At 39.4% G+C, this 26,213-nt stretch overlaps 1 protein-coding gene across 1 annotated transcript; it reads right to left on the bottom strand.

Annotated features, from left to right (window-relative positions):
• Positions 1-2,124: 2,124 nt before the first annotated feature.
• On the bottom strand, positions 2,125-24,911 carry LOC106095773 (aldo-keto reductase family 1 member A1). Its single transcript, XM_013263097.2, has 6 exons — positions 24,657-24,911; positions 6,484-6,664; positions 6,221-6,405; positions 2,793-2,909; positions 2,334-2,716; positions 2,125-2,271 (listed from the first exon to the last, which is right to left on the bottom strand). Exons 1-6 carry the CDS (start codon positions 24,726-24,728, stop codon positions 2,241-2,243), a joined length of 969 nt encoding a protein of 322 aa, XP_013118551.2. The 5' UTR covers positions 24,729-24,911; the 3' UTR covers positions 2,125-2,240.
• Positions 24,912-26,213: the final 1,302 nt, after the last annotated feature.

Raw genomic sequence — 26,213 nt, 5'->3', positions numbered from 1 at the left:
GTAGATCGCGACAATAAAGAACAGAAATAAATTGTCTTTTGGGTCTTAGCGTCGGGAGGACCGATCCTCCGCTTGTATTCAAATTAAAGGACGTGTTGGAGGGCAACCCCTCTCCCCCTATCCACCAAAAAAAAAAGGAATTAAAAATAATATTTGAAGGCTGATCACGATAGAGTAGGCAGGCATAAAAGGTCTTTGGTATTAGAGTATACTTTTTACGTTTAAATTGGGATAGACACAGAAGCAGCTGCAGATCTTTAAAAATATGGTATCCCAAATGGTAGCAATCCCTCTCCCCCTATTCTACCAAAAAAAAGGCATTTAAAATAGTATTTGAAGGCTAATCACGATTGAATAGGACAGGAATAAAAGGGCTTTGGTATTCGAGTACACTTTTTACGTTCAAATTGGGATAGACATAGGAGTAGCTGCGGATCTTTAAAAATGTGGTATCCCAAATGGTAGCTTTTGAAATATGATTTTGAATGTAGATAGGCAATGCAAATGCAAATATGCAAATTTTGCCCAAGAACATTCCACTTAGGAACAGGGGGAAACTTCTCATATATCAATGAGTGCAGTCCGATTCAAGTTAAAGCTCAATGATAAAGGGCCTCCTTTTTATAGCCAAGTCCGAACGGACTCGGAGAGAAGTTTTACATTGCGGAGAGAAGTTTTACATGGCGGAGAGAAGTTTTACATGGCATAGTATCTCACAGCAGCATTAGGAGGAGAAAATCACCGCTGAAAATTTTTTCTGATGGTTTCGCCAGGATTCGAACCCAGGCGTTCAGCGTCATAGGCGGACATGCTAACCACTGCGCAATACAAAAAAAATTATTGTGGATCTGATCGAGACCCGTTGCCGTGAATATCTTGATAACCACCTTCAAAATACTTGACATTATGGGGCTCAAACCAAATTGTGCCCTAGCATTTCAAGGTCCGCCCCCTAAACTCCCTTCAAACCGACCATGTTTGCCCACTATGGCAATAAGGAGATCAAATAATAGGTATTTGATAGTAGAAAACGAAGTTGATTTCCAATTTTGAGGTCAAGTGTTTGGGGGTCGTCTCACCCCATAAATTCCCCCTAAACCAATGGCAATTCAGGCTCAAATAAAAGAAATTTGAGAGTAGAGTACGATGCTGATATTTTTTCGGGCTTAGTGCGTGGGTGGCCGCCCCTCCCTACATACCCCTCAAACTGGACATATTTGTGGATTATGGCAAAAAGGGGCTCAAATCTGGTATCTGTTTTATGGCCAAGTGTTTCAGGGATGCCTCACCTCATTAACTCCTCCTAAACCACGCATATAAACCAACTATAGCAATATGTAGCTCAAATGTGGTTTTTGGGGGTAGAGTATGAAACTGATATCCTCTTTCGGGGCAAAGGGTTTGGATACTCCAATCCTTCACCAAAAACCAAGAGAGTGAAGTAGATCTAACATCAAAACTTTAATGGGCGGACCTTCCCCTTATGCTATTCTCAAAAACGCCAGATCTTGGAGATGGGTGGGGCGTTTTAAGCGATATTTAGATTATTTAAAATAAGAAGTCCCTGTTCCTTAATGGAATGTTAATGGGCAAATTTTCATTTGCATAATAACTCAAAAACAGAAATTTGGTATTCTTATTTAGGGTGGGATATCTAAGGGGGCCACCCCACCTCCAAAGCCCGCCAAATAGAAATATAAATCAATAATGAAAATATTGGGCTCAAATGAAAAGTATTTGAGACTAGAGCACGAATGTGATATATGGGGGTCCATCTCACCCCCAAAAATACCCCCATACCGGACATATTTAGCGACCATAGCAATATAAGGCTAAAATGGAAGGTATTTGCGAGTAGAGCACCGATATGATATCCACATTGGGTCGAAATATCTGAAAGGCTGTACCAGCACCCCCAAACAGGGCGTTGTTGTTGTATCAGTTTATTGTGTTCTATCTTTCGTCTGCTTGATTCTGTTGAGTGTCAAGACTCAGGAATTCTGCGACTAAGATGGGATGACCATGCCTGTATAGGGCTCATATAAAATAAGAGAGTGAAAGAAGGCGCAGCATAGCGGGCCCTGTCCAGCTAGTTGTTGTATAAAAATGAGTAAAAACAATAAATTACTAAAAAATAAGTAGATATTTATTTTGATTTTTTGTTATATTTAATTAAATATTGTTTAAAAAAATTGTATTTTTATGAAGAAAAATAGGCACAGGGTTCTACTTAAATTAATTTAAAACGGAAATTCCGGGTGTTTTTCCATTCTGTAAAACATAGAAATTTCAATTTCAGTTTTGACATTTGAGAAGTAGACCAATTAACTTACCCAGGAAAGAATTTAAAATCGCATATTCTCACATTGGCATCCAAAGCGTTCATGCGATTAATTTCCTCTGCGCTAAGTTTGAAATCGAATATATTTAGATTCTGTTTTAAACGTTCCGGATTGGTACTCTTTGGTATGGCCGATATACCACGTTCAACAATCCAACGCAGCAAAACTTGAGCTGGTGTCTTGCCGTGGGCTTTGGCAATTTCTTTTACCTCTGGAATTTCCATTAAATCGGGTAATTTCCTTTCAATGCCGAACATTTTGTTTAACTCAGCTATACCCTTAGAGCCGAGGGGTGAATAGGCGGTAACAATAATGCCTTCTTTTTTGCAAAAATCTATTAATTTTGGTTGTTGTAGATAGACATGGTGTTCAATCTGCAAAAATTTAACAACAAATGAGTTAGGTTTTATATTTTAATAAGTTCTGAATTTATTTGATTCCGGTATTTACCTGTAAATTAGCTGGCCTTATTTTACAATTCTTCAGAAGTCGCTCAATTTGTTTTTCATTGAAATTGGAGACACCAATTGATTTGGCAAGACCCTTTTCACAGATTTCTTCCATTTTCTAAAAGAAAAAAATGTTGATGTAAAAATAATGTAAACTAAATTAATAAATAAAAAAATTAAAAAAAATATAAAAAAATACATTTGTAAAAAAAATAATATAAGTAAAATATATAAAAAAATAAGTAAGAGCGTGCTAAGTTCGGCCGGTCCAAATCTTATATACCCTCCACCATGGATTGGATTTGTCGAGTTCTTTGGGCGGTATCTCTTTTTAGGCAAACAAAGAATATTGAATAAGAACTGTTATGATATTGGAGCTATATATCAAGTTATAGTCCTATTCGGAACATAAATGAATTGAATGCTAAACATTGTAGAAGTTATTGTGTAATATTTCAATCCATTCGGATAAGAATTGCGCCTTGTAGGGGCTTAAGAAGTAAAATCGGCAGATCGGTTTATATGGGAGCTTTACCATATTAGACACGTATGTTGAAGGTCATGAGAGAAGCCGTTGTACAAAATTTCTGCCAAATCGGATGAGAATTGGGCCCTCTAGAGGCTCAAGAAGTCAAGATCTCAGATCGGTTTATATGCCCTCTATTGGCTCAAGAAATCAGGATCCAAGATCGGTTTATATGGCAGCTTTACTAGATTATGAACCGATTTGAATCATACTTGACACAGTTGTTGAAAGTGATACCAAAACACTACGTGCAAAATTTCAGTCAAATCGGATGATAATTGCGCACTCAAGAGGATCAAGAAGTCAAGACCCAAGATCGCTTTATATGGCAGCTATATCAAAACATGGACCGATTGGGCCCATTTACAATCACAACCGACCTAAACTAATAAGAACTATTTGTGCAAAACTTCAAGGTCCTAGCTTTACTTCTTCGAAAGTAAGTGTGTTTTCGACAGACTGACGGACGGACACGGCTAGATCGAGTTAAAATGACATGACGATCAAGAATATATATACTTTATGGGGTCTCAGACGCATATTTCGAAGTGTTACAAACAGAATGACGAAATTAGTGGATTGAGGATGGAAACAGCTCATACCATCGCGGTATAATCGAGGCGACGATAGGAAACCTGAAGGTAGGGACGAGGTTTCCGATCGGGTACCTGCGATAAACCTGAAGTCGAGTGCGAGGTACTGCTGCCATCGGCACAGTCTTGGATTGACGGAACCCTAGTATTGTCATCTGGAAGATCATGTTACACGGATGGATCAAAGCTAGAGAACAGAGTGGGCCTGGGGGTCTACATTGAGAACCCAGGGACTTAGATCTGTTTTAGACTGCCTGACCATAATACGGTCGTGCAGGCGGAGATCTGGGCGATCATGGAATGCGTGAAGTGGTGTGGCATACCGATGATGCCGAGTGTGAACATCTTTACGGATAGTAAAATTGCCATAAGGGCAATAACAAGCAGGACGGTAAGGTCACGAAAACAGTCTTGAAGTTTAAGAATGAGATTAACGCCTTCTCTAAGGATGGCAAAATCCGCATCGTTTGGGTGCCGGGCCATAACGGAATAAGGGGAAATGAAAGGGCAGACGATTAGGCAGTGAAGGCCAGAGGACTGCCGTCAATAAACTTGATTAACTCGAAGCCTTTCGGGTCGACGCAGTCCGAGTTAAGGGAGTGGCGACGAATGTGCATGCAACGTTGTGGAGCAGCGAAACGATCGGTAGGACGGTGAAAATCCTATGGGGTGATCCGAATCGTGAGAGGACGAGACTATTACTGAAAGGAAGTAAGATGGGGGTCAGTATAGCTTTTGGTGTCATAACGGGACACATAAAAATAAGAGTTCAATTATGCAAAATCGGTTTCGGCAAGTGATAACATGTGTAGGGCATGCGGGGAAGATGGTAAGACGTTGGAGTATTACCTTTGTCAATGCCGGGCTTTCGCGTCTAACAGATACCGGCACTTAGGTGGAGATACAATACCAGACATGAACCAACTTAGGGGAGTGGTATTGAAAACAATTAAGGATTTTGTAAGTAGCACGGAATTCCTAACTTAACATTTTGTTTTATGAGGTTACTTTATAGTTTTTAGAGCGCACAACAAGCCGATTACTGGCTTAGGTGTATGTCCATAGCGGGATGAGGCGGATAAATATCTGTACCCTCTCTTCAACCTAACCTAAGTATTTGTCTAACCTAACCTTGCCTCCTGCCAGGCTTTCGGGACATATGCAAGTTATAAGCACGCTGTGAAAATAGTGGACAGATGGGGCGCCGGATAGTCGAACTCCTGTGGTAACGCCGGAAATATTCCATCAGATCCAGGAATTAAATGGTTTGAAGCTCCCCATGGCTTTACCACAAATTCCGTTATGAAAAGCCTTCGATCGACCTCATTATTCCAAGACTCCAGTGTCTCCGTGTTTCTTGTCATATCCTGTGGAAAATGCGTTTTATCAAAATCCTCAACATGTCCTCCGTTGTCTCTGCTCTCACTCCTATGTTGTCCAGTAATGTTTCAGTTTCGAATGGGTTTTTGAGAGAAACTTTTTCATCATTGCGGCGTTATTAACGCTATTAACCTGTCCGCATAAAAGCTTCCAGAAGGCACGTTTTGCCGCTCTGATAATTTTTTTGTATTCCTTGAGCCGTGTGTGTGGCTCAGTAAATTCGATATTCGTACGAAGTTCATCAGTGGTCGCTGGCTTTTTGGCATAGACCATAGACTTGACGTATCCCCACCGGAAATAGTCTAACGGCGTCAAATCGCACGACCAAGGCGGCCAATCGACTGGAATATTTCGTGAGATAGCACGTTCTCCAAACTTGATTTCCAATAAAATGATTGTGACATTCGCTATGTGGCCTGATAGAACCACATATCCTCCAAGTCCATATCATCCAATTGGGCCCAAAAGTATTCTGTTAACATTGATCGGCAGCGATTCCCATTCACAGTAACGCGCCGGTCTTGATCATCACGGAAGAAGTACGACCCAATGACGCCGCCGGCCATAAACCATAATTTTTTCGGGATGCAATGATGACTCATGGAGTACGTCGATTGCAGTCTGACCAATAACGCATATTTTGCTTATTGACGAAGCCATTATGCCAGAAATTATCCTCATATGTATATAACTCAGCTTAATTTAAATACGCCTTTGAGGATCATAAGACCTTCAGACAGGAGAACAGTCTATATGACAGTTATATCCAAAAAGAATTCAATTAGGACCATATTATTCTTGATCGTCTATATATTCTCCGAGTCGATTAGCCATGTCCCTTTATCCGTCAGTGAGATGAGAGCGGTCAAACTTATCTCGTTTTTACTTGTTTTATTATTTTCTACTTAAGACATTTCTTTTCACACCTACCTTCCAAACAGCAATATGATCCGTTGCTGGATTTATAACAACTTCACCATTTTCCTTCCTCTTTATATCGCCATTTTCAAAGAATGCACCAAATGGAGTATGTATCAAGTACAAATCGACATAATCCAACTGTAAATCATTCAGGGAATTACGCAGTGTGGTTTCAACACATTCTGGTAGGTTGGCTGCAATGAGAATTAATAACAATGGAAAATATTACAACATGAAATGATATGAAGGATAATAATTCCGTAGAGACTAACCTGTGGGTGGTAATTTTGTGGTCACAAATAATTCTTCGCGCTTAACACGTCCCGAATCCAGCCACTGCTTAAGTACTCGCCCAATGGTTTTTTCATTCATATACACAGGGGCTGCATCTATATGTCGATATCCTGCTTCTAGTGCATGATTAAGAGCTAACTCAACTTCATTATCGGGAGCCTAAAAAGAAATTGAAATGTGAGAAATTGAAAAGATGAGGAAAAGTAACAAGTAAGGGCGGGGTTAAGTCGGGCAAAGCCGACCTTTGTGTGTATGGGATCTATATCTAAATCTGAACAATTTCCATGAAATTTACCAGTGACCAGAAGAGTCATAATAGAAACCTTAGTTGCGTAGATTTTTTAACAAATGACCATTGTAAGTCAAAATCGGACGAAAATATATATATGGAAGCTATATCCAAATCAGTATTGCAAAGTTTTGAAAAGATCGGATGTTAAATGCGTTTGCAAAGCCTCTAGTGGTGCAATTAGGGCAATATTTTTATATATGGGAGCTATAACTAAATCTGACCTGTTTTCTATAAAATTCACCAGTAATGTTGAGACTCATAAGAGAAATCCTCTTGCTTGTGAGAATCAGTTCACAAATGACGAAATTATTGTAATATTAGTTCAAATCGTCATTCCGTTTGTAACACATCGAAATATTGATCTGAGACCCACCAAGTATATAAAGAGTGATTTTTTAACTATTATCTTTTTGGCAACATTGGTTTAAACAGCTCACGCACGGTTTGTGTTTTTATTTTCACTGTCAAACATCTTCAGTTTGGTCTATAATTTAACCATGAATTGTCTTACAAACGAACAACGGTTGCAAATTATTGAATTTTATTATCAAAATGTGTGCTCTGTTAAGAAAGTTCATTGGGCGCTTCTTCCATTGAGCGACGAAGCTCATTTTTGGCTTAATGGGTACGTAAATAAGCTGAATTGTCGATTTTGAAGTGAAGATCAGCTAAAAGCATTGCAAGAGCTACTAATGCATCCAGAAAAATTCACAGTTTGGTGCGGTTTATGGGTTGGTGGCATCATTGGACCGTACTTCTTCAAAGATTATGCGAATCGTAACGTAACTGTGAATGTTGAGCGCTACCGCGAGATGATATCCAACTTTTTTTTGCCCAAAATGCAAAAGCCTGACTTGCATGACATTACGGTGCTACATGCCACATAGCACGCGTAACAATGGACTTATTGGGAGGCGAGTTCGGTGAACATTTTTTGAAGTAATAAAGGTAGACGCTTGAAATTTTGCACGAATACTTCCTATTAGTGTGGGTTGGGATGGTAAACGGAGGCCACGTAGCGCAGAGGTTAGCATGTCCGCCTATGGCGCTGAACGCCTGGGTCCGACTCCTGTCGAGAACATCAGAAAAAATTTTCAGCGGTGGTTATCCCCTTCTAATGCTGGCGACATTTGTGAGGTACTGTACCATTCTGTATGGCAGCTATGTACAAACTTCTCCACAACGAGGTGTCGCATTGCGGCACGCCGTACGAACCCGGCTGTAAAAAGGAGGCCCCTTATCATTGAGCTTAAACTTGAATCGGACAGCACTCATTGAAGTTTGCCGCTGTTCCTTAATGGAATGTTCATGGGCAAAATTTGCAATTTTTGGGATGGCAAATGAGCCACATCGGTCCATGTTTTGATATAGCTACCATATAAACCAATTTCAGATCTTGGCGCAATTCACATCCGATTTGGCTGAAATTTTACATGTGTAGTTTTGTTGTGTGGTCCATATCGGTCAAGATCATGATATAGCTGCCATATAGACCGATATTTCGATTTAAGGTCTTGGGCCCCTGAAATACGCAATTTTTGTCCGATTTGGCTGAAGTTTTGCATTAAGAGTTCTGTTATGACAACTGTGCCAAATTTGGTTTAAATCGGTCCATAACCTGATAACGCTTCCATGTAAACCGGTCTCTCGATCATCTTTGTTCGGTTCCTTGAAGTATGTAGAATAAAATTATGCGCTCCAACAAAATTTATTTTGTATAAATTTTTAGCAGAATCTATACTGGTGGATTCCCAAGACTTGGTCCGGCCGAACTTAGCACTCTTTTCCTTGTTTATGACTTAAATTGTCATGACAAATATGGCCCAGAACTTGATGTGTCATCTATGCATGTATTTGAAAAAGTCATTCAAAAACGTATCAGCTGCCGTCCATGGTGGAGGGTGTATAAGATTCGGCCCTACGAAACTTAACCCGCCTTTACTTCTTTTTTTTATCAAATTTTGGCTTAATTTTTAACAAATGCCTATATTTCTGTTTTTTTTCATGACGTTGCAATAAAATGCCAAAGGTTTATAACATGTGGCTATAGTTTGTTATTATATAGGGTTAAAGAGTCATTTCTGGTTTAATTATTTTGTCTATAAGTGTTAGAATACTATTATTAGTATTTGGCCCCAAACTGCAATTGGAAAACTACTATATTGATAAGTCGAGCAAATTTAATACTATTCAGAAGTATTTAATATATAAATGTTAATTATTGATATTCACGATTTTGATTACATGAATATGTTCTTAATTTGTTATTAATGTGTTTAGTGGTAATTGCTTATAATAAACAATTAGTCACTTGTCTAAATGCAATTCATGTGCATGGAGGAAAGATATATTCACGTTAAGTTAGGTTAATCGATTATCCGTCCTTGGGTCCAGAGATTTGTTTAATTACACAAGCACTTGCTTTGTTTACATAGCCAATCATTGTCAAATGTCAATCTCAAACACTGCTTTTAGGACTTGATCTTGGTGGGACTTGCACAAGTTTTTGCTTTGTTCACACAATTAATCATTTAAAAATGTCAACCATATACACAGTCGTTTGTGACTTGGTGTTCTTTGTTACTCTAACACAACGACTGGGTTGAACAAGTGCCCCTTAAGTCATCGAAATCCATTGACCAGCAAACAGTAAAAGTCCAGAAACAAAACTTTCATCTGAACTTTGAGTCAGGCCTTTTGGCAAGGTGGAAAATATTAAAAAAAAAACTTCCCAAATTAATCACTTTACATATAACTTCCTTATTTTCTCCTAAGAAAATCTTAATTTTTTGTTTTACCCTCCACCATAGAACGGAGGTATACTTAACATAGAAACACATAGAAATATTGGACCTCATAAAGTACGAATTCTTGATCGCCATGACATTTTAAGTCTATCTAGCCGATTCCGTCCGTCTGACTGTCTTGCTATCTGTCTGTCTACCTGTCTGTCTACCTGTCTGTCTATTTGTCTGTCTATTTGTCTGTCTATCTGTCTAGCTATCTGTCTGTCTATTTACCTGTCTGTCTATCTGTCTGTCTATCTGTCTGTCTATCTGTCTGTCTATCTGTCTGTCTATCTGTCTGTCTATCTGTCTGTCTATCTGTCTGTCTATCTGTCTGTCTATCTGTCTGTCTGTCTATCTGTCTGCCTATCTGTCTATCTGTCTGTCTATCTGTCTGTCTATCTGTCTGTCTATCTGTCTGTCTATCTGTCTGTCTATCTGTCTGTCTATCTGTCTGTCTATCTGTCTGTCTATCTGTCTGTCTATCTGTCTGTCTATCTGTCTGTCTATCTGTCTGTCTATCTGTCTGTCTATCTGTCTGTCTATCTGTCTATCTGTCTGTCTATCTGTCTGTCTATCTGTCTGTCTATCTGTCTGTCTATCTGTCTGTCTATCTGTCTGTCTATCTGTCTGTCTATCTGTCTGTCTGTCTATTTGTCTGTCTATCTGTCTGTCTATCTATCTGTCTAGCTATCGGTCTGTCTATCTGTCTGTCTGTCTGTCTGTCTATCTGTCTGTCTATCTGTCTGTCTATCTGTCTGTTTATTTGTCTGTCTGTCTGTCTGTCTATCTGTCTGTCTGTCTATCTGTCTGTCTATTTGTCTGTCTATCTGTCTGTCTATCTGTCTGTCTATCTGTCTGTCTATCTGTCTGTCTATCTGTCTGTCTATCTGTCTGTCTATCTGTCTGTCTATCTGTCTGTCTATCTGTCTGTCTGTCTGTCTGTCTATCTGTCTGTCTATCTGTCTGTCTATCTGTCTGTCTATCTGTCTGTCTATCTGTCTGTCTATCTGTCTGTCTATCTGTCTGTCTATCTGTCTGTCTATCTGTCTGTCTATCTGTCTGTCTATCTGTCTGTCTATCTGTCTGTCTGTCTGTCTATTTGTCTGTCTATCTGTCTGTCTGTCTATCTGGCTGTCTATCTGTCTGTCTATCTGTCTGTCTATCTGTCTGTCTATCTGTCTGTCTATCTGTCTGTCTATCTGTCTGTCTATCTGTCTGTCTATCTGTCTGTCTATATGTCTGTCTATCTGTCTGTCTGTCTATCTGTCTGTCTATCTGTCTGTCTATCTGTCTGTCTATCTGTCTGTCTATCTGTCTGTCTATCTGTCTGTCTATCTGTCTGTCTATTTGTCTGTCTATCTGTCTATCTATCTGTCTGTCTATCTGTCTGTCTATCTGTCTGTCTATATGTCTGTCTATCTGTCTGTCTGTCTATCTGTCTGTCTGTCTATCTGTCTGTCTATCTGTCTGTCTATCTGTCCGTCTATCTGTCTGTCTAACTGTCTGTCTACCTGACTGTATCTCTGTCTGTCTATCCATCTGGATGTGGAAAGCAAGCAAACTTTCGAAGGAGTAAAGTTAGGCGCTTGGAATTGAGCACAAATACTGTATAGGTAGTCTGGGATTGTAAATGGGCCATATCGCTCCATATTTAGATATAGCTTCACATATACCAATCTCCCGTTTATACTTCTTGAGCCTCTGGAGGGCGTAAATCTTATTCGATTTGACTGAAATTTTGCACAATGATTGTTTCTATGACCTCAAGTCAAGGATCATACTTCTTGAGCCCCGATCATACTTCTTGAGCCCCGATCATACTTCTTGACCCCCGATCATACTTCTTGAGCCCCTACAGGGCGCAGTTCTTATCTGATTTTGCACAATGACTTCTCCTATGAACTCCAACATACGTGCCAAATATTGTCTGAATCGGACCGATAATCTGATAAATTTACTTCTTGAGTCTCTAGAGGGCGTAAATTGATATCAGCATAATCGGATGAGAATTACTTCCTATAGAGGCTCAAGAAGTTAAATCGGGAGATCGTTTTCTATGGGAGCTATATCAGGTTTTGATCCGATTTGAACCATACTTGGCACATAAGTTGGAGGTTATTGGAAGTGCAGAATTTCAGCAAATTCGGATAATTGTGCCCTCTAGAGGCTCAAGAAGTAAAATCGGGAGATCGGTTTATATTAGAGCTACATCAGATTATAGACCGATTTGGGCCGTACTTATCACAGTTGTTGGAAGTCATAACAGAACGCCACATGCAAAATTTCGGCGAAATCGGACAAATATTGGGCTCAAGAATTTAAATCGGGAGATCGGTTTATATGAGAGCTATATCTATATCTGAACCGATATGGTTCATTTGCAATCCCCAACGGCCTACATCAATAGTAAGTATCTGTGCAAGATTTAAAGCTGCTAGCTTTACGCATTCGACCGCTATCGTGATTTCGACAGACGGATGGACGGACATGGCTAGATCGACTCAGGATGACGAGACGATCAAGAATATATTGGTTGCCCAAAAAGTAATTGCGGATTTATTAAAAAAAATTAAATGCATTTTTAATAAAACTTAGAATGAACTTTAATCAAATATATAATTGCCATTTTGTTCGATAACCTTTTGCCATCTTCCTGGCAAATTAAGTATTCCACGCTCATAGAACATCTGGCCTTTATCTGCAAAAAACTGAACCAAGTGCGATTTTATAGCCTCATCATTGCCGAAAGTTTTACCATTTAAGGAGTTCTGCAAAGATCGAAATAAATGGTAGTCTGATGGTGCAAGGTCAGGGCTATATGGTGGATGCATCAAAAGTTTCCAGCCAAGCTCACTCAGTTTTTGGCGAGTGACCAAAGATGTGTGCGGTCTAGCGTTGTCCTGGTGGAATATGACACCTTTACGATTGACCAATTCTGGTCGCTTCTCCTTGATGGCTGTATTCAATTTGTCCAATTGTTGACAGTAAACATCCGAATTAATCGTTTGGTTCCTTGGGAGCAGCTCAAAATATACCACACCCTTCCAATCCCACCAAACAGACAGCATAACCTTCTTTTGGTGGATATCAGCCTTTGAAGTGGTTTGAGCTGGTTCACCATGCTTGGATCATGATCGTTTTCGACTAACGTTGTTGTAAACAATCCATTTTTCATCTCCAGTTATGATTCGTTTTAAAAACGGATCGAATTCATTGCGTTTAAGGTGCATATCACAAGCGTTGATTCGGTTTGTTAAATGAATTTCTTTCAATACATTTGGTACCCATATTTGTGGGCTCCATATTAAAATTGACGACAAACAAACAAATGTAAACAAAATTCCGCGCACTTTTTTTCTAAAGCAAGCTAAAAGTAACAGCTGATAACTGACAGAAGAAAGAATGCTATTACAGAGTCACAAGCCGTTGAAAAAATTTGTCAACGCCGACTATATGAAAAATCCGCAATTACTTTTTGGGCAACCCAATACATACTTTATGGGATCTTAGAGTAATATTTCGAGGTGTTACAAACGGAATGACTAGATTAGTATACCCTATCTTACAAACATTTTCTGAGATAAGTCTTAATAGTCCAATCAGTTTTTTTCGAAATTGTCCAAAAATTTAATTATGTTGACTTTTTAAGTCATTTATTATAGAATAATAAGCCTGTCTATTAAATACTTATCAATGGACAAAGACGCAACCTATGATTTATGCACGCATAAATCTTACTGGCATATAATTAAATTGTTTGACTATAGAAAATTGAATTTAACATTTTAAGCCAAAGATTTCATTAGAAAACTGACAACGAACGTGTCCGAGTAATAAGGTGTCACAGGCCATTGGTTGATTAGTTAGACATTCCAAATAAATTTAATGGAAGACAATGATACAGCATATTGTACAGCTGGCTGGAAATCATTGGACTGTTCATTCTGAATGTCTTGAAAATGAATAAAGAAACAAAATACATGATAAATGAACATAAATGAAGCATCTTATGGGCTTCACATACGATTTGAATTTTTTCAAATATACATGAAAATATATACATATGTGTGTTAATACATATATGCACTATGATTGTTTGACTTAAGGTAACCTGAGCCAAGTCTGTCTGTTGTACTAAACCGGTTGGTAGTAAAGATTTTCTTTCTTGTTCGATTGACCCATTGAATTCTTGTGCTTCACACTGATTTGGGCCCATTTAAAACCAACGAAAGAAAGTTAAAAAATCACACCTTTTTAACACTTAACAAAGACATGGAGCCATAAATAACAAGAATTAAATAGATGAAGAGAGAGTAGGAGGTGAAAAATAGAATACAGCCGATCGACGATGCATTTGATTAGATGTTGATAAAAATTCTATTCGAAATGATGCCCTTGGTTGAATGGTTTTAGTATTGGGGGAATTGTTTATTTTAGTAAGACAGACCTTATTTATGCGATGCCAGACTTTTCACTTATGGCACTGAGTGCTATATAGATTAATGCAGTCTGGGGAGTGATGCCCCCGTGGATTCCCCAATCAAACAGTCCTTGACCCTGGCGCGTGCACTGCAATATGATTTGGATATCGGATTTGGATTGATGCTACGGACTGACAGCTATGGTATTATCTTACCTGAGTAGGAGGGAGTGACATTCCTCACGAAATGGCTTTCAGGCTAATGCCACCGCTGCCTCCAGCCCGCTAAACCCCTGGCAGGGCTTAGAGAACGCTCTGTGCCTTGTAACCATCAAGTTGGTAATGTAGGTTATGTTAATACGATATCCAGATTAATGCCCGACATGACTCTGAACGCAAGTACTCATAAGGTCTGGCGTCAACCCTCGCGAGGACCTCACTGCTTGCAAAGGGTCCCTCGGGGTCAACATGAAGGGCGGCTTCATTTTCGGAGACAGATAAGGGCCCTAAGTTGGGAGCCAATCAAACTGAAGACACCAAACAACACAGCAGCAGAGGAGATGTAATCGATCTTTGGAAAGATAGCGAAAGTACACCGATTACCGGTGAATTCTCCACAAGCCTTCGGGCCCAGTATCGAGAAAGAAAAGAAAGTAAGAGGTATGGCGTTAGACTGTACCCCAGCAGAGAATAACGCAGAAACATGCGAGAACAGCACCAGTTCTCCTTTGCAAGAGTTCATCTTGAAGATGCAACTTTTAGAGGAAGAACCGATGGAAAGTGCTTCGTCAAATGCGGCTAGCCATAGGAAGGCAAAAAATATCAGCAGGGATGTCCAAAATGGTGTGTCAAAGATAGAAGAACCCTTTGACATTATAGAAAGTTGAAAAACCGCAAAAGTTGAAAACCCCTAAATAATCATAAGCAGCTATGCAGGCCAAGAACAGCGGAGACTCCCACGACATCAAATAACATGTCGATGCCTTCTACGGCGCAAAACAAGAAGAGCGCACCGAGTCTAGTCTATCGAACCCCTGGCAAGAAGAAGGACATAGCTGTGGAAATGAGACCAAAGGGCTGAAAAGAAAAACCCGACAAAGAGGCAAAACGCCGAAGAGTACCCCGCGGAAACCTATGCAGCGACAGGAGGCCGTGATAATAAGCCGAAAGAAGGCACAGTTACGCAGACGTGCTTAGGGACCTCAGGAGAAACGCGAAACCGGAGGAAGCCGAAGTCGTCATCCGCTCTGTCCAGAAAACAAAAACGACAAGAAGAAGAAGGATAAAGCTGCGGAAATAAGACCATCAGTGAAAACGGCTAAAAAGAAAAAGTCCGACAAAGAAGCAACATGCCGAGGAGTATCCCGCGGCGGAAACCGTAAGGTCGTAATCCACGTAAACCTAGGCAGCGACCGGAGGCCGTGATAATTAAGGGGAAAGAACGACACAGTTACGCAGACGTGCTTAGGGACCTCAAGCGAAACGCAAAACCAGAGGAAGCCGAAGTCGCCATCCGCCCGTCCAGAAAACAAAAACAGGTGCGATTCTCCTCGTGATGAGCAGAGATGGAAATAAGGAGGTGTTCTGCAAGTTCCTCAAGGGTAACCTTAAGAAGGCTGCAGTCGTGCAGGACCTAAGGCGATGATAGAGATCCGCGATTTGGACTCCCACTCCACCGCCAAAGTGATCAATGATGCAGTGACCATGGCAACGGGAACAACAGCTGAGGAAGTGACTGTGAGGCTAACTGCACTTGATTCCAGAGAGCAGAGGAGGGCCTTCGTCTCTCTACCAGCTAGCTGCGCCAACGAGTTGTTGAAGACCAGCAGGCTCCTGATTGGAATGACAAATTGTCGGCTGACATAGCGGGAGGAGAGAAAACGCTGCTTCTGGCGTTTTGGAGCAGGCCATCTACAGTGGGAATGTAAGGGACCCGATAGAAAAGGAATGTGACTATGCATTAAATGCGGATCTTTGGAATGCCAGTTATGTTAGAATACTTGGAACAGAAATGACAGACGGGGACCTTTTTAATAGGATATGCTGACGACATTTCCGCAGTAATCATGGCAAGAGACATGGAAGGTGCAGAGCGCAAACTACGACAGGTGATGTTAAGAGCAAAATACTAACTGGACTGCCACGGCTTGCAACTTGTCATGCAGAAGATGGAGTTGCTACTTCTAACGAGAAAAATATAGCACTGACCTAGAAGATGGAGTTGCTACTTCTAACGAGAAAAATATAGCAGTGGATGTGGATATGCACATATACGACCAAGAGATCGGTCAAATATCTAGGGATTCGACTAGATACAAAACTGACCTATGCAGAGCAAAGTTGGCATGCGATAACAAAGGCCACGAGGATAATAGCGGCATAGGTGGGCCTTTCTTGAGCAGGCGCAGACTCTTAATGAAGACATGCCACAGCATCATCCTCTATGGGAGTGAATTATGGAGCCACTGCAGCGAAGCGAAATCCCTTCTCTCGGTACAGAGGACGGCGGCTCTTAGGGTCATATCATTTTACCGGACAGTGGCGGTGCCCACAGCCCTTGTAGTAGCCGGAAAGGTTCCGGCCTACAGGCTATGGAGCGAGCCAGGCTCTGCACTGCGAAGTGCAATGTCCAGAGAGGACGGGGTGAGATTTAAACGGATTATATATGGGCCATACGAGAGGAGACTATAGGGAGATGGCAACTAAGGTGGACGAATGAGAATCGGTCCAGGTGGACGCGACGACTAATACCCTATGTACGGATATGAAGAGATAGGAAGCACGGCGATATCTACTGCTACTTCACACAGCTGTTGACAGGCCATGGTTACTTCCGGAAATACCTGCATAGAATGGGCAAATGCTCCTCAGGTAGCTGCATTTATGAGGAGCTAGAAGTTGCAGACGATGTGGAACACATATTCTTCCACTGCAAGCGCTGGGTCGAAAGACGCAGGGTATTGAAAACAGCGATTGGTGACATTTCGCCTGAGACAATAGTCCAGAGGATGCTGGAAGACGAGAGGAAGTGGAAGGCGGTGTTGAGATACGCCGTACAAGTACTGCGCAGGAAGAAGGTTCATGTGGTCTGGACGTCATACACAAATACGATGATATGGATAATCACCAGATATGGAATCCACCTTGAAGCAATGCGAAAGAGGTTCTGAGGTGGAATTAAACCCCAGGGGTGACACAGGGTGAGTTTTTAGCCGGTACCGTTGATAACGGAGTTCGTCACATGCTTCAAGCATTGTCCCAACCTGACCCGCAAAAAAAAATTGTTATTAGTAATCCTCATAATAAATAAACTAGATAAATTAGCAGTATCTGTGCAAAACGGACGACCAAGGCTAGACGAACAATGACTTGGAATTTCAAGACGATCAAGAATATATATACTTTATGTGGGCATAAGCAAACGTTGAGGTTAAATAATACGTCTTATGATGCCATTTGCATGCCATAGGCAAACTTGCCACATTCAATTTATGTTATTAGGAATCAAATTATAGAAATGCGAGTCAATACTAAGGAAAGTCAGTCATTAACTTGTTTTATTATAATTGTAGAATTGCAATTGCAATTAAAAGTGCTGAATAATTATTTTGTTGAATTGTGCTTAGGACCGAACTGTAAGTAGTCAGAAGCCAAAGGCAATAAATTCAATTTAGTTCGATTGCTTTGTAAATATTCATCTTGAAAAAAAAAACAAAAAAGTTAAGAGTGTTAACTTCGGCCGTGCCGATCTTCGGATACCCACCAAGATTATATGTTTTATTAAAAGTGCTGAGTAATTATTTTGTTGAATTGTGCTTCGGTCCGAACTCTAAGTAGTCAGAAGCCAAAGGCAATAAATTCAATTTGGTACGATTGCTTTGTAAATATTCATCTTGAAAAAAAAAAACAAAAAAGTGTTAACTTGCCGAACTTCGCATACCCACCACCATGGCTAAATTAATCATCCTCTTTTATAACAACTCTAATACCATATCCATAGTAACAGCAAATGGGAGCTGGTATGGATTATATTTCATTCAGTTCCCTAGAACTCTTATACAAGTCACAGTTTCAGCAAAATTGACCAACAAATCCGCATTTTATGGGATTAAGACATTAAATTGGAAGATCGCTCCATATGGCAGCTATTTATAAATATAGTCTGATCTGGACTATATGCTGGTTTGATGGCGGGAGGCTTAAAACAAGTCACTGTGTCAAATTCCAATGAAATAGGGTAATAAATGCAGCTTTTATTGGCGTAAGATCTTATGAGGCTTTAACTGGCAGATCGGTCTACATGGCAGCTATATTTGAATAAAGACCAACCTGAACCATATTTGTGTTGGATATCGGGAGGCTTTAATAAACTTACTATTTCAGATTTCAGCGAAATTGGTAATTATTGCGGCTTTTATGGGATCAAGAACCTAAATCTGCAGATCGCTCTACATAGCAGGTATTTCTACATATAGACCAATCTGGACCATCGGGAGGCTTTAATCAACTCACTGCTTCAAATTGCAGCTTTTATGTACTGAAAACCCTAAATCAGTAGATCGCTTAAAACAACTCACTGTTTTAAGTTTCAGCGAAATCGGGTTATAAGTTCAGTTTTTGTGGACTTAAGACCCTTAATCGGCAGATCGCTGAACATGACAGGTATATCTGAATATAGACCGATCTGAACTATATTTAAGTCGGATATATGGTGGGTTAAATCAACTCGCTATTTCAAATTTTAGCTAAATCGGGGATTAAGTGCAGCTTTTATGGGCTACACACCCTAAATCGGCAGATCGGTCGTAAAGGGTGATTTTTTTGAGGTTAGGATTTTCATGCATTAGTATTTGACAGATCACGTGGGATTTCAGACATGGTGTCAAAGAGAAAGATGCTCAGTATGCTTTGACATTTCATCATGAATAGACTTACTAACGAGCAACGCTTGCAAATCATTTTCAGTGAATGGGCCCTAGAAAAGTTTGCAGAAAATCCGCTTTTTTATCGACAAATTTTGTTCAGCGATGAGGCTCATTTCTGGTTGAATGGCTACGTAAATAAGCAAAATTGCCGCATTTGGAGTGAAGAGCAACCAGAAGCCGTTCAAGAACTGCCCATGCATCCCGAAAAATGCACTGTTTGGTGTGGTTTGTACGCTGGTGGAATCATTGGACCGTATTTTTTCAAAGATGCTGTTGGACGCAACGTTACGGTGAATGAACACATTTCGAACCGAACACTGATTTTGGTAATAAAATTCAATGATTTGCAAGCGTTGCTCGTTAGTAAGTCTATTCATGATGAAATGTCAAAGCATACTGAGCATCTTTCTCTTTGACACCATGTCTGAAATCCCACGTGATCTGTCAAATACTAATGCATGAAAATCCTAACCTCAAAAAAATCACCCTTTATATATCGGGAGGCTTAAAACTACTCACTGATTCAAATTTTAGCGAAATCGGATAATAATTGCGGCTTTTATGGGCTTAAGACCATCAATCAATCGGAAGATCGGTCTATATGGTAGCTATATCTGAATAAAAACCTATCTGAACCATATTGGAGCCAGATAACGGGAGGCTTTAATCAACTCACTGATTAAAATTTTAGCGAAATCGGATAATAATTGCGGTTTTTATAAGCTTAAGACCCTCAAGCGGAAGATCGGTCCGTATGACAGCTATATCTGAATTAAGACCGATCTGAACCATATTTGAATCGGATGCCAGGAGGCTTAATACATCTCACTGATTCAAATTTAAGCGAAATTGAATAATAATTGCGTAATCAGATCGTTTTGACATACGAGCGCTATTTGTGTTGTTTACAGTAACTTAAAAGATTTATATCGCCCAAAAAATTAAATTAAATTGACGTGGATTAAATCAACGACAGTGCATCGATGAACATAATTCAATTATTGGCGATGAAACTCCATCAAGAACCAGTGTTTATTGATGGTATGGTGAATTCAACCGAGGTCGTAAGGTGAATTCAACCGAGGACGAATTTCGTGAAGGTGGTCCAAAATCAGTTGCTGTTCCAAAAACCATTGACGATGTGCTTCAACTGATATTGCAAGATCGCCATGTGACCTATCGTGAGATCAATATTGCATGACCATTTGACCGTCAAAAAAATTTGTTAGCGTTGGATCCCACACAATTTGTCAATCGTTCAAAAAAGGTTGATGGGTTCAGAATGCATATTTTGCAGATACCTCAATCAGAGTGGCCAAATCGCTTTGACAATTGGTTCAAACGCTTGCAAAAGTACATTGATCTTAATGGGGAATATTTTGAAAAACAATAAAGCGATTTTCATTGATTAATATATGTTTTTGTGTTCTTTAATCCCGAAGTACAAAAGGTTACCCTCGTACAGATGGACGGACAGACACAAGCACATCGTTAAATCTTCTTAAGAGTTTTTCGAACTTAAAGAAATTATATATTGTTTAAGGTTAGAAATGGATATGTTGATGTATTCCAACGGAATGACTAAATTAATATTCTCCCTTTCACAAACACTCAACCAAATTTGTTCTTCACAATAGAAAAAATATTTGCTAAAACAGCAGTTTTTGTCTGCTGAAAATGGGAAAGTAGACATTACTGCTGTTTCAGCAAACATAGGGCTGCTGTAACAGCAAACATGTCGGTCAGTTAAATCAGCAAACAAAATTTGCTGTTTTAAGTACGAAAATCTTCGGAAAAAATGTCTTGATAACTTTAGGCATTTTTTTTAGAAATTTTGTTGAAAAAGATGATTTTATTTTGTGGAATATTACTGTAAAGAAACTACCACATCCATCCATTGGTATACATTTCGAAATGTGACTAAACCCGCACGCATTTTTTGTTATTGCTCTAAAGAAACACGATTATGGGTAGTATACATTCAGTGGTGATTATAAACATCCACTGAGATATATTGTACATTTACATTTGTATTTTATTTTTTCTTCTAACATCCCCTACATAAGCAGCAGTCATTGTCAGCAAAAACAGGCTTTTCAGCAGTAAGCTTGCTGCTCTGAAATTGCAGAACTACTGCTGTAATAGCAGCTACAATAGCAGCAAAATTAACTACTAATATTCAACAGACAGTGTTTGTTATTTTCAGCAAACTTTTTTCTGTGAGAGAGGTGGGAAAAAATACAGTTTTGCTAAAAATCTACCAAAATCGAAATAGGCCGTCTATCCGACCAAACCCTTAAAGTTGAAAGTAAATCCTACCAAATTTGGTAGAAAAAGCCCAATATTACAAAGCTGCTTGTATTTAAACATAGAAGTAAAAATTAAAAAGTTAACCGGTTATGAATGATTCTACTCAGTCAAAGTATCTAATTGTGTGACTATACTATGCCATCAATGAACGAAATAGTTGGCGAACAGTTTAAAGAAGTAGGGGAGAGGATGCAGTATATTGCAATATGTGATGGGTTCATATCTTTATAATGTAAAAAATATATTTTTTTTTGTGAATAATGATTTTGTGATGAAAAAACGGCATACGTAGGTCGCCTTTCTACGAACATACGCTTTGGGATTTTTACATGTCCGCTTTGGGATTGTTAGAGATAATGCGACGAAAGGCGTGATCAATGCAATATGGTGTGTCAAATGGAGGGTATAGCGAATCTGACATATAAATATGGCGTCATGTGCCTAAGGCTCATCACAGCCTCTAAAACCAACGGTCATGACAAGGTAGCACTCAATTACGAGGATTTAAGAAGTATAGTATCAAACAAACATTAAAATATTGATTCATCTTTCAGAAAGCCTTAACCCCAAATGGGCTTAACGGATATGTAACCTGACAATATGGAGTCATTAATATTGGTATCAAACTAAAGGGCTTTAGAAGTAGAGAATGAATTGATATTGGCCATATAAAGTCTAATATCTGATTGACATTGGGCATTTAAAGGCAAGTATCTGAGCACCTCTCCTTAGATAGCTAATAAACGGCCCTTTAACCCGATCATAACATTTTCGTTTTAATTAAAGTTATTTAGAGGCCACCGTAGCACAGAGGTTAGCATGTCCGCCTATGACGCTGAACGCCTGGGTTTGAATCCTCCTAATGCTGCCAACATATGTGAGGTACTATGCCATGTAAAACTTCTCGTCAAAGAGGTGTCGCACTGCAGCACGCCGTTTGGACTCGGCTATAAAAAGGAGGCCCCTATCATTGAGCTTAAGCTTGAATCGGACTGCACTCATTGATATGTGAGAAGTTTACCCCTGTTCCTTAGTGGAATGTTATTGTTTTTTTTGATATCTAAAGGAGGGCGACCCTCCCACTTACCCTAATTTTCAGAAACGACAGATCTCGGAGATGGGTAGGGCGACTTTAGCGAAATTTTGTTTGCACACTTACAGTAACCAAAAAAACAAAAATTTTGGATGGGGTACCTAGAGGGCACGACCCACCCCCAAAACCTACCAAATATATATATAGACCAATCACAATTAACGGTCTTTGGGGGTAAAGCATGAATCTGATATCAACATTCGGAAAAAAGTGTCTATGGGATCACCTCACACCCATAACACAACGCAAATATGACGTATTTGCTGACCATGGCAATATGGGATTCAAATAAGAGATCTTTTAGAGTAGAACACGAATCTGAGGAATATTTTTAGGAACAACTCACTGAGTGACCATCCCATCCCCCAAAACACCCCCCAACAGAACATGTATGCCGACTATAGAAATTGGGGGCTCAAATGAGGGTATTTGGGAGTAGACCACGAATCTGAAGTCAACATTCCGGACCAACTATCTGGGGGACGTCCCACCTCCATAACAACTCCCCAATAGGACGTATTTGCTCACCATGACAATTTGGGTCTTAAAGAGAGTGGAGCTCGATATTAATAGTTTTTAAGGCCCATACCCCAAACCGGTCATATTTGCTGACTTCTCCCGTAAGGGGTTTAAATGAAAGGTATGCGAGATTAGAAAACGAATTTGATACCTAATTGTGAGGACAAAGGCAATAGGGGGTTTAAATAAATGCTATTTGAGAGCAGAGCACGATGCTGGCATATTTTCCGGTCTAAGTGTTTGGGGATCCATCCCACTCCCCAAAACACCCCTAACTCAGACATATTTACGTTGTCATGGTTGGTAAATAAGGGGGCTTAAATGAAAGGTATTGGTGAGCAGAACACGAAATTGATACCTATTTTTGGGGGTTCAACCCTTCCCCAAAACAGCAATTATTTACTGACCATCTGATATCCAAATGTGGGACCACGTATTTGCGGCACCTCCCCTTCCCCAAAACAACCCCAAAGATTACAAATTTACCGACCATGGCAATATGTGGCTAAAGGTCAATATGTGGCTCAAAAGGTATTTGAAATTAGAAAACGTGTTTTGTAGACGCCTTATCACATAAACTCCCCTTAAAACAATGACAATATGGGGTTTTAATAAATGGTATTTGAAAGTAGAGCACGATGCTGATATTTTTTTCAGGGCTAAGTATCTGGGGGACTACCGAAAACGCTACCCTGGGAGCCTTCCCACTCTCAGAACCCCCATGAGAATATCGGGCTCAAATAAAGTCTTTAAAGGCTGGAGTACGTCAACAACCAAACGTAATGACCATGTAATGACCATATTCAGATATTGTTATACTGTTAGTCAAGCGATATACGTATACCATTTTCATACCATGGTGTTTCATTAAAAGCTCTTTAATTATCGAAAATAAATATTCAAAGGACAATTTTGTTCCATATAAAGTAAAACAGGGCGCAGCGGTTCAGCTAGTATACATATATAATGACATTTGACATAAGCAAACAGCAGAAAATGTTCGCCATTTTTGCAAACAAATATTGCTTTCCGATTTCAAGCAGATTATCAGTTGTTACTTTTTGTTGATTTTACTAACAAATTTCTCTGAGTGTAACTTTTTGCAATATTATACACAGACCTTTTAAGCTAAGATACAACCATGAACCCTAGAAGCAAATTTAAGGAAATTTTTGTTTTGTTTAGCATTGTCCAATTTCCACTTCTAGGGTAGGTGAAGAGTATTATATAGTCTGCACTGCCCGACTTTTGACTTTTCTTAATTGTTTTTTGTAATTTCTATATGAGAATAAGAAATTTTATATTAAATTTCTAATATTTTTGTTATAAAATGGAAACCGCAGCTAGAGGAATCGAATAACATAACCACACAAAAGATATGTTCATCTAGAAACAAATTTTAACCTTGGCAACTAAATATTGTGGTTATTATTAGTTTATGTGTGAATAAGATTTACAACAGCGAGTTGATTAGCTGTTGCACAAAACAAAAATACTTTTGAAGAAATGTCAAATTTGTGATAAAGATTTCCACCCTTCATTGATTAAGGCAATAGTTTCACAAATTTTCTTTTTCATTTACAAATATTTTTTTAAACCCTACACAATCATATTTAGCCTGTTTATCAGGTGTACAAACAAAATATTTCTCTTTTTTTATATTTTTAAACAGGCCCAAAAATAATAAATGGGTCACTACACTTTGATGAGTAGGCTGGACGGCATACAAACAATTGAACAAACGAGACGAGGAGAAAAGCCCTTAAAACCTTAAAAATAAAATGAAGATTCATTCTTACTTACTTGCCAAGTACCATAGCCCAAGGCTGGCATTTTTAAGCCATTGTTGAAAGTTAAAACTTGATCACAAACCATTGTAAGGTGGTTTTTGACTTTTTTTTTCGTTTAAGTAAATATTTATTTTTAATACAATGTGTGTTTAAAAACAGAATATCGCCTTTTACACTTTTTCTTTTTTTTGAACACACTCGACCCACATTGAATGGGATCCCGAATTAAACTGAAGACATTCCACAGATTGAACAATAGTTTTGATGCGATTGCCGGCCGGTCGTTTATGTGCTTTTCTTTATTGATTCTTGTGCTCCCTCTCTCATAAAGAAAGAGAGTGACCCATCTGTGTAGTCTGTTGTTATATTAGATTTCATGGTTGTCAAAACATTTCTGTTGTGAGTTTTTTTTTTGTAAAAGATTTATGTATGTTGTGAGAGCTTACAAAAACGTGGTGAAGTATGATCAGTTGAGATAGTGAGTGGGACTGATTTCGGGAAATGGGAAATTAAATTAATCTAGTTATGCTCGCCCATCCGTCTGTCGAAAGCAAGAGACACTGGGATGGGTAAAAGAAAACAAGTAAAAGCGTGCTAATTTCGCCGAATCTTGGGAACCCACCACCATGAATTCTGCTAAAAATGTATACAAAATATTTTTAGTTGAAGGGCATAATTTTATTCTACATACCAAAATTCTGTCAAACCAGCAAAAATTAAAGCTTCTAGGAACCGAACAAGGATGATAGAGAGACCGGTTGGAACCAAATTATGTACCAATTGGAAAACCCTTCATGACAAAACCCTTCATGCAAAATTTCAGATCGGATTAGAATTGCGCCAGAGATCTAGAGGCCTAAAATAACAAGATCCCAGATCGGTTTATATGACAGCTATATCAGGATATAGACCGTTTTGAATCATACTTAGCTGTTGTTGGATGAGAATTGCGCCCACTAGTGGCCCCAGAGGTCAAGATCCTAGATCGATTCATATGACAGCTATATCAAAACATGGACCGATATGGCCCATTTACAATCCCAACCTAGACTGATATGAAGTATTTGTGCATAACTTCAAGTTGCTAGTTTTACTCTTTCGAAAGTTAGCGTGTTTCCGACTGACGGTCGGACGGACGGACATGGCTAGATTGACTTAAAATGTTATGACGATCAAGAATATATATAATTTATGAGGTCTTAGACGAATATTTCGAGGTGTTACATGACGAAATTAGTATACTCCTATCCTATGGTGGAGGGTATAATTATAAGGGAGAATGTAGCAAAATGCATGTCACAGGGGTGCATTTTATCAACATTCCTGTGAGTGACCACCAAAAATAACCTATTACGGATGCAAACTGAGGTGGGATTTGAACCCGTCAGCTACGCAGACGATGTTATAATTCTTCTAATACAACAGCTTCAGAGAACATGTTGCCTTGGCATAAGCAGAGCGATCTGGAACACGCCCACTAGGGCACTGGAGACTATTCCTGATATCCGACCCATAGACATACAGATTAAGTATGAGGCAGCCACTGCGGCTATGAGACCTAAGACAATGG

This window comes from Stomoxys calcitrans, chromosome 2 (genome assembly GCF_963082655.1).
Source record: "Stomoxys calcitrans chromosome 2, idStoCalc2.1, whole genome shotgun sequence".
NCBI classification, from domain to species: Eukaryota; Metazoa; Arthropoda; class Insecta; order Diptera; family Muscidae; genus Stomoxys; species Stomoxys calcitrans.
This window is presented reverse-complemented; position numbering and strand designations above follow the sequence as displayed.

Coding starts and splice junctions, on each gene's coding strand:
- LOC106095773 (XM_013263097.2), bottom strand. CDS start 24,728: ATGGTTTGTGATCAAGTTTTAACTTTCAACAATGGCTTAAAAATGCCA. Junction 6,406..6,483: donor CACAAAATTACCACCCACAG/GTTAGTCTCTAC, acceptor TTCTCATTGCAG/CCAACCTACCAGAATGTGTT. Junction 2,717..2,792: donor TAAGGCCAGCTAATTTACAG/GTAAATACCGGA, acceptor AAATTTTTGCAG/ATTGAACACCATGTCTATCT.